General features: G+C 41.8%; 1 protein-coding gene across 2 annotated transcripts; it reads right to left on the reverse strand.

The window, feature by feature from the left end:
* Positions 1–2,926: 2,926 nt before the first annotated feature.
* Positions 2,927–16,387, reverse strand: HMGXB4 (HMG-box containing 4). Of its 2 annotated transcripts, XM_057420540.1 has the most exons (11): positions 16,283–16,387; positions 14,038–14,143; positions 13,339–13,454; positions 11,958–12,033; positions 10,273–11,423; positions 8,711–8,792; positions 8,145–8,209; positions 7,763–7,868; positions 7,444–7,613; positions 6,235–6,357; positions 2,927–4,313 (listed from the first exon to the last, which is right to left on the reverse strand). In XM_057420540.1, exons 2-11 carry the CDS (start codon positions 14,066–14,068, stop codon positions 4,269–4,271), a joined length of 1,965 nt encoding a protein of 654 aa, XP_057276523.1. In that variant the 5' UTR covers positions 14,069–14,143; positions 16,283–16,387; the 3' UTR covers positions 2,927–4,268. The 2 variants fall into 2 exon arrangements, with proteins under 2 accessions (XP_057276523.1, XP_057276522.1); XM_057420539.1 differs by lacking the exon at positions 16,283–16,387 and having other exon boundaries at positions 14,038–14,429.
* Positions 16,388–16,980: the final 593 nt, after the last annotated feature.

A 16,980-nucleotide genomic window follows, 5' to 3' on the forward strand; every position in this document is an offset into this window, starting at 1 on the left:
ATGCTCTATCAGGTATACATGACTTTGTCAAAGTGATTTACAAGGACACAGACAGCCCAAAGCAAAAGTGCTGTGCAGGTTTGGTGATCAGGCTCATGGGTTCAACATGCAGATGTCACAGACCTACCGAACAAGTCTGGGTAAGTCATCTTCGCGTCCCAAATTAAACAGGGAAGATAGCATTTATCCACGTCCCCAGGATGTTGATAGGTGATGTTCAAAGGGAGAAAAACATTCATATTTTCAGTCTCCAGCTCTTTCAAGTCTCCATACTGAGTTCCTTTCTCATGCGCTGCAATTCCTCCACTCCTTTGGACTCCCATAACCTAAAGTAACCCAAATCATCAACATCTCTCTACTGTCATACCTCTGATACTAACGACTCGACAATCCTCTCTGACAACACTCTTGAAATGCTTTTTTCTTCTTCTTTTCTATTGTTTTTTTGTTGTTGGTATTGCTTAAAAATCCCTTCTTTAACTGAAGCAAAGCCCAGAGGGAACCCACTTGCAATCTGTATTGATCAGAAGATTCAGAGGACAAGATGGGGTCTGTGACAACTTCAGATTGCCTCTACCTCAAAAAAACCATATCTGATGCAGTCACTGAGGCAATCAAAGAGCATTCATTCTGGAAAGGGAGAGACAGCTTGGCCTGGAAAGCGTGATGAAACATGTGACATTCATCTGGGGAGATGTTAAAGATCATCTGAGGTTTTTGTTACAGAAAACCTTCCCTGGGGATCCTTTCCCCACCTTGCTATAGTGTGTCTCACCCACTTCTCCCAGCACTAGAGAGTGGCACACCACAGTGTCCCTGACCCATCATTTGGACAGAGCTCTTGGGGAGCCTCTAAAATAACACTTATAAAAGCATTACCTAAAGCAGCTGCTTGCTGCCTTCCCACCCCAGCGCAGAAGCCCGTTCACCCATGCAGGCACACCAGAACCTACTGAATCAGGGACAAAGGCATTCACAGTGAGGAGCAGAGGTCTGCACAAGCGACAAGAAGCAAGATTAAGCAAGTGCATACGTTCATATATGGCTATTGCATGACCTGGAGAGTTTAAATGGGCAACATCAAAACACCCTTCAAGCACAACTTACATGCACTTAGACAATGGGAAGAAAGATTCTGAGTATTTTAAGTGCTGCATCTCTATTTTGAGACCTGTGTAGCTGTTGACGCTCTTGTGCTTTCTAACTATAGCATGTCTTTGCTCCACTTTCTCAGGCTGCGTCCTTCTCCTGTGTTCACCTAGCTGACCCGAGTACAGGGACTAAGAGAGACACAGGCTGGACTCCTGACGCTGATCCCATTGCTGGAGCTGGGAGCCCTGTGAGAACGCCCGTGGCACAGGGGAGGTGCGCTCCACAGAGCCTGCATTACCCACCCCTTGTCCCAGACCTCCATCAGGGTGGGCAGGCCACGCCGGGGTGCCTGCAGAGCTCATCCTTCAGGTGAGGAACACCGTTTGGGTGAGCTGCAGTGCTCCCGGCAGCCTCCAGCTCGGTGATGGCCACCACCGACCACGCTGTCACCTCAGGGAGAGCAATGAAGCTGTAGCCGAGCGACGCCAGGCCCCGGGAAACGGAGGTGGGGGTGTGCTGGTACCGGCGCACACCACCACACACACGCGCGTTGGCTTCGGGTATCCTGTAGCGTCCTCGCCTTAACGCCGCAAACCCGAGCTGAGGCACGGCAGCACGGGAGGGAAAAGCCGCGGTGTTATGTGCAGTGTTTGGTGCCGGGTCTCCCTTCGGCAAGGCTCCCGTACAGCGGCAGTCCTGGAGCGGTGTTCTCACTGACCAGTGCTCCTGGAAATGGAACAGCTTGCCTGCAAACTGAGTTTAAAGAGTTTAATTGAGATGCGTTGTGCTGAAGTACAGTAAATATTAGTAACAACAGCTGCCAAAAACACAGTGAATGCCAGAAATGAATGACAATACTCCAAATGTTACAAAAGAAAATTATATTGTAAGTACAGTACAAAAAAAAAAACAAAACCGAAGTGTCTTTGTATAAGTGTAATCTGGATCAAACAGCAAAGAAATAACAAAAATATAAAAACAAGTCTTGCCAAAGTTTTCCCTCTAGTACCAAATACCACAAGATACAGATTATACAAAGTGTACAAATTTTAATAAAAATACAATACACCAGGGTTGTGTGTGTGTGTTTCATTAGTCAAAGAGGTTTCTTGTACAGATGACACAGCTAAAGCTGATCCCCTTCTGTTCCTTAGAGAACAGGTCTGCACCTTCACCACAATGCTCTGTTGTGAAGGGCTGGAAACAGCCAGTGATTTTGTGTTGTTCCCAACAGCAGATGCTTTAGGACAGGCCTGGATCCGCAGTAGGACTGGGACTGCCTCCCTCCTGGGCCCTTCCCAATTCCAGGCTCACTGCAATTAGTCACACAGTGTTAAAACATGTATGCTCTGGTGAGAAGCTTGAATTGAGAAAGTATACGGTGGTCTGAGAACCTTCTGCCTCCTCTACTGACTGAGAAAACCTAACACTGCACTGAGAAAAGCTCTGTAAGAGACAGACTACCTTGTACAGGTACAGCTGGGGAATATGTGGCAAAGAGGAATGGGAGGAAAAACTCTCCTGCACACCTGAGGATTTAATTTAAACATGATTTGGGGCTTAGCCACAATGACGAACAGCTTACTTTCAACTGCCTTAAAAAACAGAAGCTAAACTTCAGGCTGAAAGTAAAAAAGTGTTCTTCTCGTTTAAAAACTTCTATAAGGCTGGAACGGCTACAGTTTCAGTTGTTCTACCTACCTTCACAAGATAGCCTGTTTCTGTAAATGCTTTAAAACCTTCCTGATGTTTCCCCTTACAATGCCAATGCTTACACATACAGCTGATTTCTGCAGGAAGTGGGGTGAGGCAAACGATTTGTACTTTCCACACTGTTGGTGGAGGGAGGGATTTCTACTTTTAAATTATGTGCATATATATATATATATACACACATATATAGAGAGAAATATACAGGATAAATTAAAATCTGTTACAGATATTGGGAAAAGTTAAATACATATGATGTGAACACCACATATATGTACACACAAACACAAAAAAGCCTACATTAGAATCAACTGCTCTCCTGTGGTCCTCTTCCAGAGAAGCAGAAAACCAAACACCGAGTTATGTGGCTGGAAGGAAGGAGAGTTGCTCCATTCAACCCACATATGCCTTACTCAGCCATAACTGCTTCAAACTGGTCACTGCTCACTGCCTCACAGCAGCACCATGGCTCTGTCAATACTGCTGGTGAAAGGGAAGAGCAATCTCAGAAACCAAAGTTGTCTGTTCACAAAAGAGGTGTAAGATGGGCAGAAGCAATCCAAGTTTTTCACACCTGCTTCCACACTCTTCTCCATCAAAGCAGGCTGACCATGTCCTGGAAAAATCAGCAGGAGGTTCATTCTCTCAGGCCAATGCAGTTGGTTGGTATACCGTGCTAATGACAATTTGGATGCAAGTCCACAAGAAGAGATTAAACTTCTTGTCATTTTCCACTGTACTTCAAATGCCAGCTGATGCTGACAACTTTCAGTTACTACTGACTGAAGAGGGTGTTAGAAGGAGTGATCAAGAGGCAAAGACCTTTGTATCTTTGATCAGCTATCCAGCTTTCCCCTCAAGTGGCAGATTTTAAACTGAAAAACATTTAGAAATAGGGCTGGTGAAGAGTTCAGTTGTATTCCTTGGTCCAAAATGCATTACCATCTCTACGTGCCCAAAGAATAGCAGAATACTTTTAAATTGGAAGGGCTATCAGGAGGTCATCTAGTCCATCCCCCTGCATCAAAAAAGTCCAACTACAGCAGGCTGCTCATTCAGTTTCTGAATGTCATCAAAGATGGAGAGTCAACAACCAACCTGGGCCACCTGTTTTAATGGCCCTTTCTCATGGTGACCTTTTCCTTCATATCAAGAAGTCCATTCTCTGGCTGCTTCCCCATTAAACAGTCTGAATTTAAGGCGAGTATCTCAAAAGCTTTCTGAATTCTTCGTATAAAATACTTGGAGATTGGAGGACATTTCACCCACCAACACAAAAGGATTTTCTCAGCTTAACTTCACAACTTTTCATAAAACAGAAATCAAATAGTTACAATCCTATGTATATACTATACAGATACAAAACTTTAAAACCCTACACACGGAGCCCTTCAGGAGTGCCGGTGTAGTGTATATGTACGAAGTCAGTAATGTAGAGGTTGAGTACATCCCAGGATCCTTTCCCATCAAAGTCCAGGCATGATGTAGGCAATGTTGTCTAGTGTGTTTGACTGGGAAAAGAAAGTCAGTATTTTTTAGTGTAAGGTAATGACTCAAAATCCTTACAAAATGACACAGGCAAGGGTACTAAGCATGTTCACTTGCCTTACAAGTTATCATATGATGAGACAACCCTATTTGTCTGGTCATCACTACCACTGCTAGGCTTATGTTCACTTTTTGCAAATGAAAGTTAACTAAACATAAAGGTAGCCTCAGTATTTGTAAGAACTTGGAAACAATGAAAATGCTTGAGGCTTTCCCTGAGTGACCTCCTCCTTACAAACCCTATACTCTATCTCTGAATTTGAAACAAACCACATCGACCACAGGAAAGATCAGTGATAAGGATATAAGCAAAGTGATCAAAGTTTAGCACATAAAAACCCCCAACATTACTTTACACTCACAAATCCCTTATGAAAGTCTGTTGCATAAAAAAGAAAACCCTTAAACACACCCACTAATAGGGCATAAGACAGGAAAAAGAAGTGCCCTCCAGTTTTTCTTGCAAAACGTAACAGAATTCTGAGAATAGTCCTCCTTATGCACATCAGAAAACAAGACCCAACAGTATATTATCTGTATGTCCTTCAAATGCAGTATTTCAGTTAGCTCAAGCCTGGGGCTGGATGGCTGAAGAAGGCCTTAGAAATACCAACTTTTAATTGCTGAAGACAATGGACCTAGAGCAGAGCCAGTTGTGACTTTGGAATTCAACAATGCCACCTACTGACCGAAAAGATAAATAACATCCTACACGCGACAGGACCATTGGCAATTTTACCCAGTTTAAAACACCATTGTTGGTATGTATCTCATGGCGAAAATCAGAATACTTCATTTAGTATCAAGCCTGAATGCCAGTTTTCAGAAGTGAAGAGTGAGTGCCTTAATCCACCTAAAGTGCCATTGCTCCTTGTAACAATAAGATGATCAAATTTCCAATACAGGCACCATTAGTCATGTGGTGTCTTTGCTCTGAATGCATTTGGCAAGCAAGAAGGAAAAAAAGCATAGGATGTTTTTCCATGGTTTAGGATGGGCACACCTCACTGACTCACCTTTTGTGCAGACAGCCAGTTTGTGGGAGCTCACAGCCTAAAACTATCAACTTTTTTGCTGTTGCTAACAGTCATTCTCAAAACGAATCAATGTTTTGGCTGCTCTGTTATAACATGCCAATTTATATCCCATTTTTTGTTGTTCTCTGCAAGATTTGTTTTTAACCTCTTAACTTTTGCAGACTATGTATTTATTTTTCATTTCTGCTCCTCTCCTTCACTGCTTTATTGATGTCTCCTGTTGGAGGTATGACTCCTAATTCCTTTTACGCTGCTGCCATCTTAATCTATGTCCACATCATGCTACATAGATGCCACAAGCTGTTGCTAAACCAGGGCTCAATATTATGTGTAGTTTAAAGTGGGAAAGAACTTATAGTTGCAGTTCCTTAAAACAGGCTGTTTTATTTTCAGCCACATGTAAAAGGAGTCACTCAATCACATTAGGAATCCTGAGATCACAAGTTATTTGTTGTGTTACTAAAGGAAAAACAGATTGTGTCATACAAAGCAACCAGATGGTGAGTTTTACTTTTATGAAAAATAAGAGCTTTCATAAATAGTTATATTTGTACAGATGCTTTGATTTGGATGGCTTGGTTCAGTCACTAAAACATGACCCACACACATTGCAATCAATGCTACAAATACTAGGCCAGTTGCCACTGGGAGAAAAAAAGTTGCACAGTATCATACAACAGTAACCTCCAAGGGAATTTAAAGAAACATTCCTCTATAAAAGCGTACGACCAAGATAATTTTCTTATTGCTCTGGAACCATAATCACATCATAAGACTGATGCATAAAAAGCTAGCTGGACTACTGAAATTACCAGTGCTAGAATGGAAATAACCACAAGGAACTCACCAAAATATGCTTAGGGCAGCCATTCAGCTCAGGTAGTTGTGTGGTCAGGCATGTTAATGGGCCCAAAGCACAGATGATTGAATCTAAAAGTACTGACAAACTTCCTGAAACAGCCACCATTCCCTGTAAGGAGAGAGAAGAGATAGGGATGACTAGTGGAAATTATGGTTCCTTCACAACTGTATCACTTCTCATGCAGATACAGTATCTTCACTCTTGAGCAATTGGTGTAGGAAAAAAATAGGAAACAAAGGGTCAGAAAGCTGTCAGTTGCATAAAACACTTTAATTAATTCCAGAATTTTTTGTAATGTCATTTCTTTGACATTGCGTACCATCTATTTTGTTATCTACACAAGTCCTAAAGACAATGGGTGGTTTATTATTAAATCTAAAGAAATGCTAAGTCTGTAACAAATGCTTTAGTCATTGATATACTTTCAGGAAAGGGAATTTGCTTGTGTGCCCTTCTGTAAAGTGGGAGATTTTCCTTCAGTTGTTTCTTTGAAGAACAACCTTAATCATTCACACCAAAACCAAAATGCAAGAACATTTATTTCACTGCTGATAAAACAAGCAAGCATAGTGGCATGAGAGGATCGTACTAGCCATGAGGTTAAATTACATTATCTGAGCCAAATGTGTGCTCTCCTGCTGGACTGAATTCTGGAAGTGCCCATCTGTGTGCGTGCATGCACCGAATCACTATCATCTAACAGTAGGTAAACGTTAAATGACAGCTTCTACATTACCAGGTAAGTTGAAACAATAGTAGCCCCTATCAAAGCACTGGCAATATGATACTGCCAGAAAATAACAGGACATGCAAAAACCATCTTGGTAAAGGTTGATAGTTTTCTGAGAAGGCTTGAGACTGTAACAGAAACTGGACTAGAGACTGGCAAAGACAGCAAGGAACTACCAGACCCAAGGTGAACATACAGTAAGAAAACACCGACGAGTATCCCAAATTGCCTTCAGAGACCTAGAGCTGCAAGGGACCTGTCTTTGATGCCTAAGAAACATGGTGCTTTATTTCATGGAAATCAAAGAGCAATGCATCAGAGAAACAGGACACGCCATCTCTAATTTCTCCTCCTAACACAGAAGCATTGGTTAAACTCGTAAGTAAAATAAAACAGTAATCCCCACCCAAATCCTGTGTGCAGATTACATGATACCACTGTGACACTGCTGGTTACAGACTCACCTCTGTTTCCTGCAGTCTGTGTCCAATAAGGCTCAGAGATTCACCCAGCAACTGTAAGTGTGCAGCTACATCAATAGGTTCTGTCTCAGGGGCTTTGGCTGGTGAGGAAGGCACCATCACAGTGCTGGTGGGGGATTTCTTCTGAGGAGAAATCACTCCTGTTGGAGAAGCTGGATACAGACAAATTCAAATTCCATTATTTCTTCTTTAATTCTTTTACTTACAAACCTATTTACTTAGTAAAGTTCAAATCTCACAGGCAACATTATCTTCCCTGTCCAAGAAAAAAGACCAGAGCAAATGAAGTGCAACAAATTACCTTTTATTTTTGGTGCACCATCTGAAGATGATGCCTTTCTCTTCACAGTAGTAGCCTCTGCTTTATTCTGCTTGTGTTGGAGATACTGAGCTTTCTGTTTCCAGATCTGCAGTTACCATGGTACAAAAGACATATTCATAACATTAGGCAATTCTGCTACCTGATGCCAAGACCTGGAGGCAGAATGACGTTAAGTGGCTAACTGGTGAAGTAATACCATGAGAAGAAAATGGATGACTTTATGAACACAAGGCCAGTATTTCCATACTTTGGGGACATAGGTAGTATTTTTCTAGGTATGGTGGCAATGCTGCCAGCATGTTCGGACCTCAGCACCTAGTTTACACAAATTGGTTTACAAAAACATCTCATACACACTCACCAATTTATCCTTCTCAGGTAGCTGCTTCCACACTTCAGCCAGTTTTTTACTTAACTCTCCAAAATCTGGTAGAAGGAAAGAAGAAAACTGTTTAAAACAAATGTTTAAAACAAATTAAATAATAGTATCATGAATAGAACATAGGAAATTTCCTGGCTCATGCATACACATTCAGGAAGCAACCCATTCCACATCTAGAACTCTTCACACTGACCAGAAAATGACTGCCAGTGTGGAATCCCAGTACTGTTTGAAATGAAAATAAGCTGATACTAGGAATATGAAGTCACTTGTATGTACAAAAAGGTGACAAATGAAAGTAACTCTCTAAGTAAAGAAAGAAAGAACTAGCAATTTCTTCATCCAGATTCACAGCTTGGTTAAAACACAATGAAATCAAGTAACGAAATCCACTCCTGTCCCCTTTGCCACCTCTTATTCAAAGAAAACTGGCAGATTCTTCGCATGCTGCAAAATTAAAGAGGACGGTACGAAACAGAGATGACATATTCTGCTAATTAATCCAACTGGTGTATGATCAAGAGAAGGATGGATTATTGTTTTACCTATTCCAGGGTGCTCAGACACAATATTCGTACGATATTCCTTACAGAACACTTGATAGGCAGACATGTTTTTCTTCTTTGGCTAGTCAGAAGAAGAAAAAGAAACAAAAATTTTTAATTATCATGAGACCTACTTAAATTAATTAAGAATTTGGCATTTATTGAAGAATTAAGGAAAGACATGGTGCTTAGATCAGGAACCTAAAAAAACAGTGTTTTACATGTTCTGGCTGAATATGGTGTTCATGTAAGCACAGGAACCAGCCAGAACCAGCCTTAACACAAGGCTTATCTGGCAACAATTCTGATCAATGCATTTCATTCATAATTTTCAACAACCTGATATTCTAAATTCAGGATCAATACACATCTCTGTTAATGCATCGCAGTTCTAAAACTTAAAAATAATAATAAAAAAATATCTGTCCCTCTATTCACAGTACCTATTACAGGTCTGCCAAAACAATTCAGTTGTCATCATGGGGAGGGACTCTTCATTAGGGACTGCAGTGACAGGACAAGGGGTAACGGGTTAAAACTTAAACAGGGGAAGTTTAGATTGGGTATAAGGAAGAAATTCTTTCCTGTTAGGGTGGTGAGGCACTGGAATGGGTTGCCCAGGGAGGTTGTGAATGCTCCATCCCTGGCAGTGTTCAAGACCAGGTTGGACGAAGCCTTGGTTGACATGGTTTAGTGTGAGGTGTCCCTGCCCATGGCAGGGGGGTTGGAACTAGATGATCTTAAGGTCCTTCCCAACCCTAACTATTCTATGATTCTATGTTTTGTCCATCTTTACAAAACACTTCAAACTGGCAGGAAAACAAACAATTTAAGTATATTGACAGCAGAGGCATAAGCAGTTGCTGAGCTATGATCAGAGAAAACTTACCAAATAGAATAGAATAATAGCTGAACAACCTTGGGCCCATTTCCGGACACAGAGCAACTCTTGTCTATCTGAATAAACTGCTATTCCCCATTTATATATTTACATAATTACAGTTTTATCACCCGTAATCTCATTCATATGCTAATTATCATTTCTCCTAGTCACATTTTGATACACTAACCATGGAAAACTGAATTTATGGGAACAGAACAAAACTGGGAATGTGGCAGTCTGTAAGAATTAGAATTTCATTTGAATACAAGAGTGAATGGGTAAATGTCTTCACCTGCCAGGCTAGAGCTCAGTTCCTTTTAATAGGAACTGTAATGATGGACTAGATCACTAGTCAAAAGTACTGCCTGGCAACAGGTAGAACCAGTTACCTTAGAAAACGGTGCAGTTGTGCTTTATGCATAACCTGTACCAAGCAAATTAAGTATAACTTCTTTAAAGAACCTCTATCACCTACAGACTGCCTGTGCCACAAAACCAGAATATTGTATATTCCTTTCACTACAAAGAGAAATCCCAGTGGCTGATACATTTTTCCCAACATGCTTCAGTGAAACCATAGATCCTGGTATTAGTCATCCTTCTATTTCAATTTAACATGCGTTTGTAATGGAGTACCTAATTCATTATTACCCACCACCCAATTTCTATTTTTCCTTACTTTTTCTCTGTCTCTTTCTCTTTCCTTTTCTCTGTCTCTTTCTCTTTCCTTTTCTCTTTCTCTTTCTTTTTCTCTTTCCTTTTCTTTTTCTCTTTCTCTTTCTCTTTCTTTTTCTCTTTCTCTTTCCTTTTCTCTTTCTTTTTCTCTTTCTCTTTCCTTTTCTCTTTCTCTTTCCTTTTCTTTTTCTCTTTCTCTTTCCTTTTCTCTCTCCTTTTCCTTTTCCCATTTCTCAGCTTTGTCTTTCTCCTTGTCTTCTTTTTTCCTTCTCTTCTCACTTTGACCATCTGAGTGGAAAACAGCAGGAGGAGGTGGAGGAAGAACATAGTGGGTACTGGGAGGAGGCGGTGGTGACACTGTTACTTCAGAACTGTGCCCAGAACTCTTTTTAGACTTAGAGTGCTTCTTCTCTCTATGTTTCTCCTTGTCTTTTTTTTTCTTACTTTTTTTTGACTTCTTCTTCTTCTTGATTTCCCGGTAGGAGTCATCTATCACGAGCTCCCCAGCCTCCAACTCCCCACCAGAAGAGGAGCCAGACTCTGGTGGAGCCTCCATACCTGAAATCTCATACTCACTCCCATGGCCCTCTGAATAAACAGAGGTGTCAGCACCAAAACTCTCAGAAGGTGGATGGGAGTCTGGAGGTGGCTTGTGCTTCTTCCGGGATGACTTCAGAAAGCTCTGCATTTCATGACCTCGCAGGAATGAGCCTTGCTCATCTCGAGCTGATTTCTTTGAAGATTTCTTTGAAGCTGCCGGTGCTGAGGAGTAAGAAAAAGAATCGTCATCTGCTGCACTACTTTTCTCTTTTGGTGAAAGGATGAGCTTCATCTTCAAGCCATCAGGCTCACGAAGAGTAAGTGTCTCTGTGTTCACATAAAGAGGTTTCATTTTTTTAGATTTGTGGAAGCTACCATCATCCACTGAGTGCTCCCCACTGCTCCCACTCAGCTTCTTCTTGGGGTGCTCCTTTTTGCTTTCAGAATGGCCAGAGGAAGAATAAGATGATTTTTCAGAGGTCTTCTTTGAAGACTTTGAGCTTGTGGCCAAAGGTGAGGTGACAGCCTTGAGTAAATCCGTGGTTGTATCGGCTGAGGACGGGCTAGAAACTGCTTTTTTCTTCTTCTTTGATGGTAGATCCAGAGGCGTAACACCTGAAAAAGGTGAACAGAAATGTACATAAAGATGATTCCCTGATAGACAGCATTACACTAGCGTGAAGAACTGAAGCAGGAATAAGCAAGACATAATTGTAGCTGACAGATTTACACCCTGTCTTAAAACGGAGATCTCTACAGCTTATAACTGGCTCTATTTTATATATTCAGCAAAAGTAATACTATCTGCAAGTAAAATTAAATATTGTATTGCAATAGGAAAAAAAAAAGCAAATGTCAAAAGGGAAGGAATAGGTTAGAAAACTGTAAATTTTCAATGAAACGGGGGTGGAAGATCTCTACTCCAAACAGTGGAAACATGTTAAGCTAGACTCTGAAAATATCATTGCCCAATCTTCTGCTGTCTGACACTGATCAGCATCAAGTTTCTGATTACTTCTCCTAAGACAGGTTGATGTACCCTCCCCCCATAAAGTGCTAACCACAAAGTTTGATGACATTGGTTTAACATCATCCTTTCCTCAAAGTCATGATCTGTTAGCCTGTTCTCCTGCTTGATTACTATCTCACCTCTGTAGCAGAACTCATCAGAGGAGTGCTTTTTCTTCTTTTTGTGAGGTTCTGTCCCTGGAGAACGCTCGTTGTCCTAGGATAAGAATAATAAAGTTGCTGACAAACAAGAGGGAAATAATGTAAGATTCACATGGACTACTGACACAGATAATAATTTGTAGGAGGTATCAAGAGTTATTTGTACTATGGTAACATCAAGGAACCCTAGGTATGAGCCAGGATCATTATTCTAGGTGCTAAAACAAGCACCTTCTAAGAGCCCTCAGTATAGGTTTAAGGTTAGACAAAAACCATGGTAATACAAAAAACTGTATTAGTCAGGATCCATTTCAGCACATCAGCCACCTAACCAGCACCAAGCTTTCTGTAGGCATTGCAGCACAACAGGGCTATAAGGAAACGGAAAGACAGATCTCTGTATGGAGCTCTCAGCAGGTGCAAGGAGCAATACACCAGAAAACTTGAAAAAGCACATTTGAAAGTGTTAAGAAACGGACAACAGAAGCCAGCACTTCGAGTTAAGCTGGTAAGTTGATAAAATACAGATATCGACCTCTTAATAAAGCTAATAAATAACTAAGCACACACAGGCTGTCAAACCCTAAAAACGAAGGTGAGCAGTTCATGTTTAATGTGCTGAAAAAGATAAGAGTAAGTGAAAGGAGGAAGTGAAAATTAAAATGATGGGCCAAATAACTGTCCTTAATATGCCAGGTCACCCAATTATTATTTCCCTCTTGACCAATTTATGGTCTGAAAATGAAGCCCTTCTGCAGAATTCCATCTAGAACTTCTTTTCCAGATAGAAAGAAAAATAATAAAAAAATTACCAGGTAGTCACCTTTGCATAACAGCAGAAATTTTAACTCAAAGAGGAAGGTTTTGAAGAAACTTAAGCTGTCGCTATGTGATTTCAGAGTTAAGGCCCCTATAAGGTCAATAGGGCAAGTTCATACCTCTCAAGACCTACCATTTCAGCCTGTCTGCAGAATTAGGAAGACAACAGAGCATCAATTAACATTATAATCATCCTTTGCCATTTATATAATGATGAAGTCTAAAATCATGGGGTTTTTTTTAGTGTGTAAAAACTTATTCATGCTGTCTTATGACTTGCACAGTTGTACATCAAGGCTAGGACAGCATCCTACTATCCTATTTTCTGAGGCCTGAAAAATCAGAATCAGTTGTAATTTGGCTTGACCCCCTCCTTTTCCCCAGGAAAGTTACTGAATAATACAGGACATGATTAGCTGCTCTTGCTGTCTTTGACATGCATTTCTATGTGAAAAAGAACAAGACACTCATCTGTCTCATTCCATCACTAGCTTTATATATATCCTTAGACCTTCAACCTGTTCTATGAGGGCTTCCTGACCTGAGCTGCTATCTCATCTTCCTCTTGCCGCAGATCCTTGTAAGAGCGCTTCTTCTCTCGGTGTATCCTGCCAGTTGCCAACCCATCATCAACACTTCGGTCACTCTCTAGGAACTCTGAGACTTACACGAAATGGGAAAGAACAAAAAAAAAAAGAAAGAAATTAAATACCCCATTAAGAAATGACAGACATATGGACTATGCACAAAATAGGAGAACAGTGGACATTGCACAAAACCCAATAAGCACAGAGGCCTAAAAGATTACAATCTGTACCCTCTGACCATAGGGATGGGGCTCAGTGCTTTAACACTGTAACAGCAGTCACTCTGTATTTCACTTCTAACCCTTGTATATTTCCTCCTAAAGAGAACTGGACCTAGAAATGTTATCATGACTAAACATATCGTTATCCCTGGTCTCTCATTCCATTGCCATGGCAGGGAGAAGAATGGCTGCAGTGGCAGAATTCCCTGTAAACATCAAGGTGTTTGCATCAGGAAATACCACCTATTTCTTTCAAATTCTTATGCCAGTACTTTACACTTGGAAGTCAAGGCCTTGGGATCCTCCAGCAACTTGGCCAGATTAAATTTAAGGGCTCCACAGGATACTATGTTCTTTTCCCAGTCTAACTGCATGGCCTGGCAAGGATGGCCTTTTTTATCAACTCCCTCTGAGATTATAAAGCAGTCATACCTTCTTTCCTCTTGGAGTCATCATAAGCCATGGTGGTCCTGCAGGAGCCTGAGAATGTGTTGCCACGTCTGGGCTCCTTCCCCCGTTCCCATGTACAGGAAGAGGTCTGAGAAACAGAGAATGAAAATAACCCTCCCATAAAGAATCATGATGTAAAATGGGAAACTTCCTCTGAACCAAGTGAAGATTCTCCAGAAGACACTGGGAAAAGAAAGGATTCTACCTTATGGTTGGTTGATGCTCACTCTTCAGGCTTGACAGAATATTTTTCTAAAATTAAATAAGAGGTTATTCTACTATTTCAAAGATATAAAATACTACCTCTTCCTTGGAAATTCTCCAAATCACTGAAGTAGTTTATTTACAAAACCAGGAAGAGGGTAAGAAGACAGCTGAGTTTGATTTTCATGACACACAAAATTAAACCCAAACTTACCAACCGATTTTTTTGTCAGGAGCCACTGTAGCTAAGAATGGGATGTTTAAAGAGAGATTTCAAACCCCTGAATCTCAGATGAAGTGAAGGGAAAGAAGGAAACAGTTTAGAAATCATCGTACTACAAAAGAATTATTTCAAATCTAAGTGAAGAATTGCACATCCTGTAGTGAAGGTGTGCATCTTTCTGCTATGTTTCCCAACATTACCACTGCAGCCATTCTGAGTGCCAGCTTGGGAGAGGGAATAGAAGAATTCACTCCTTTCACTTAGGCCTTCCCAGCATCGCAGTCTCAGGTTTCAGGCCTGCTAGAACTATGTAATTCTGTTCCATAGTTGCTAGTATATAGCAGGACAGTGTCCTTATGGCAGAGCTGCACTCTGGCTCTCTCAGAGTAAAGTGACAGCTCTACAGCCAGTAACTAGCTTAACATGAAAAGATCAACCTGCTCAGAAGTGATTAAACTTTAATTGCACCTAAGTAATTTTGTATATTTGTGTGCATGTGCACACACAAAATCATAGAATGGTTTGGGTTGGAAGGGACATAAGGTTCATCCAGTTCCAGCCCTCTGCCATGGGCAGGGACACCTTCCACTAGATCAGGTTGCTCCAAGCCCTGTCCAACTTGGCCTTGAAAACTTCCATGTGTAAGCATTCAGCCTCAAGGACCTTGTGGCTTGTTCAGTCTTGCCAGTTACATTTGAATACCTTGATAGCAGGAAACTCTTCTACATCCCTGTGCTTATACATCCGTGTATGCATCCCAATTTTATAAATAACTGGCTGAGGCTGAGAATGTACAACATACTAATCCTATAGTGGTTACTCAAGTGAAACAACAAAGTTCCAACTAAATCAAGCTTGCAGTTACATGGGAGGTACTTCTGTTTAAATTCATAGGAATACATGTAACTTCTTCAGGTTTTGGGAAACCATCTGCCAGGAAATGTTTTAAGACAGTATTCTGACTATGTATTATTGGTAGCTAGCACAGCAATTTGTAGGCAGAATTTATGTATATACATGAGAGCACTGCAATATGTATACACAACAGAGCACTGCACTTTGGAATAAAAAAGAGCATTCTGCCGCTTGCAGGCTCACAATCTTGAACCAGATCTTGTCAACATTCTTCTTACCATGAAATATGGCTTTGTTAAACTTAGGATAAGAAATAACATCGGACACTTTGAACAGAAAAAGTACTATTTATTTCCTTTCTATTAATGAATCTGATTTGATAAACATATGGTAAGCGTTGGAATGGAAGATCCTCTGAGGGACCTGGGGGGTTTGGTCTGGAGAAGGCTCAGGGTGAACCTTACTGCTCTTTACAATTACCTTAAAAGTTGTAGTGAGGTGAGGGTGGTTACTTCTCCTAAGTAACAAGCAATACAATAAGAGGTAATGGCCTCAAGCTGCACCAGGGGAGGTTTAGACTGGATATTAGGGGCAATTTCTTCCCCAGAGGGTGCTCATGGAATGCAATAAGCTGCCCAGGGCAGTGCTTCAGTCACTGTCCCTGCAAGTGCTCACAAAGCATGTAGACGAGGCCCTCAGTGACATAGGTTAGTGGTGGTATTGGCAGTACTGGGATAAAGGTTGGACTTGATGATCTTAAAGGTCTTTTCCAACCTCGTTGATTCTATGTTGAGATGTGACTTCAGTGGGAATACACCTGATACTAAAGCATTGCGTTCAACAGGATAAGGACTTCGTCTAGACACCGCTCAGCAAAACAAAGATGAAGTCAGTCGTTCGTGAATGGATGATACGGAGAAACTAAGATCGGTTTTTAGCTACTACATTTTACTCTCTTTCTAAATCTTATCTGCTTGGTAGGTATAAAGGTTGGTAGATAACACCCAAAGGAGCTTATAACCTAAGCCTCTAACCCTGCAAAGACAAAAATTATTCTTAAGTAATACCACCTATAAATCCTAATTAGGTTCCCCTGCTTCAAGTTCTTCGGTTTCAGCAGAAATCACACAGGTTCAGCGTAGACACTCACTCTCCACATATCCCCCTACTTAACGCTCAAGCTACCGGGATTAACGCCAAGCATTGCTATTCCTCAGCCATCCCGAAGCCACAAGGACTCGGGTCCCCGAAGGCGTCTGCACACCCCACTGGCGACCGGCAGCGGTGGGTGGGAACGGAGGGGCGGCGGTTCGAGCCGGGTACCCTTGCCCCGCTTCCCGCCAGCGCTCAGGGGACCTGGAGGAGCCGCGTGGGCAAGCAGGTCCCGCCGGGAATTCCGAGCGCAGCCAAGAGGACAAACGCTAACACCGAACCCCCGCACACCAGGGGCCTCACCTATCCCGCACCCCGAAACACCCCACAGCACAGCCCCGCGCATGCGCGTCAACACCCTCAGGGTCCGGCCCAGCCACGGCCTGCGCTCCTCCCGCCGCCTCCGTTTAAAGCTGGCTCGGCCACCCCACTACCGCTTGCCCGCACGTCGTCTCACCTGAGCCGGCTCTGGCCTCACTCCAACCTGCGGC

This window comes from Pezoporus wallicus, unplaced genomic scaffold (assembly GCF_028554395.1).
Source record: "Pezoporus wallicus isolate ANWC-B61680 ecotype Strahan unplaced genomic scaffold, APGP_CSIRO_Pwel_v1 contig_2871, whole genome shotgun sequence".
Classification (NCBI taxonomy): domain Eukaryota; kingdom Metazoa; phylum Chordata; class Aves; order Psittaciformes; family Psittacidae; genus Pezoporus; species Pezoporus wallicus.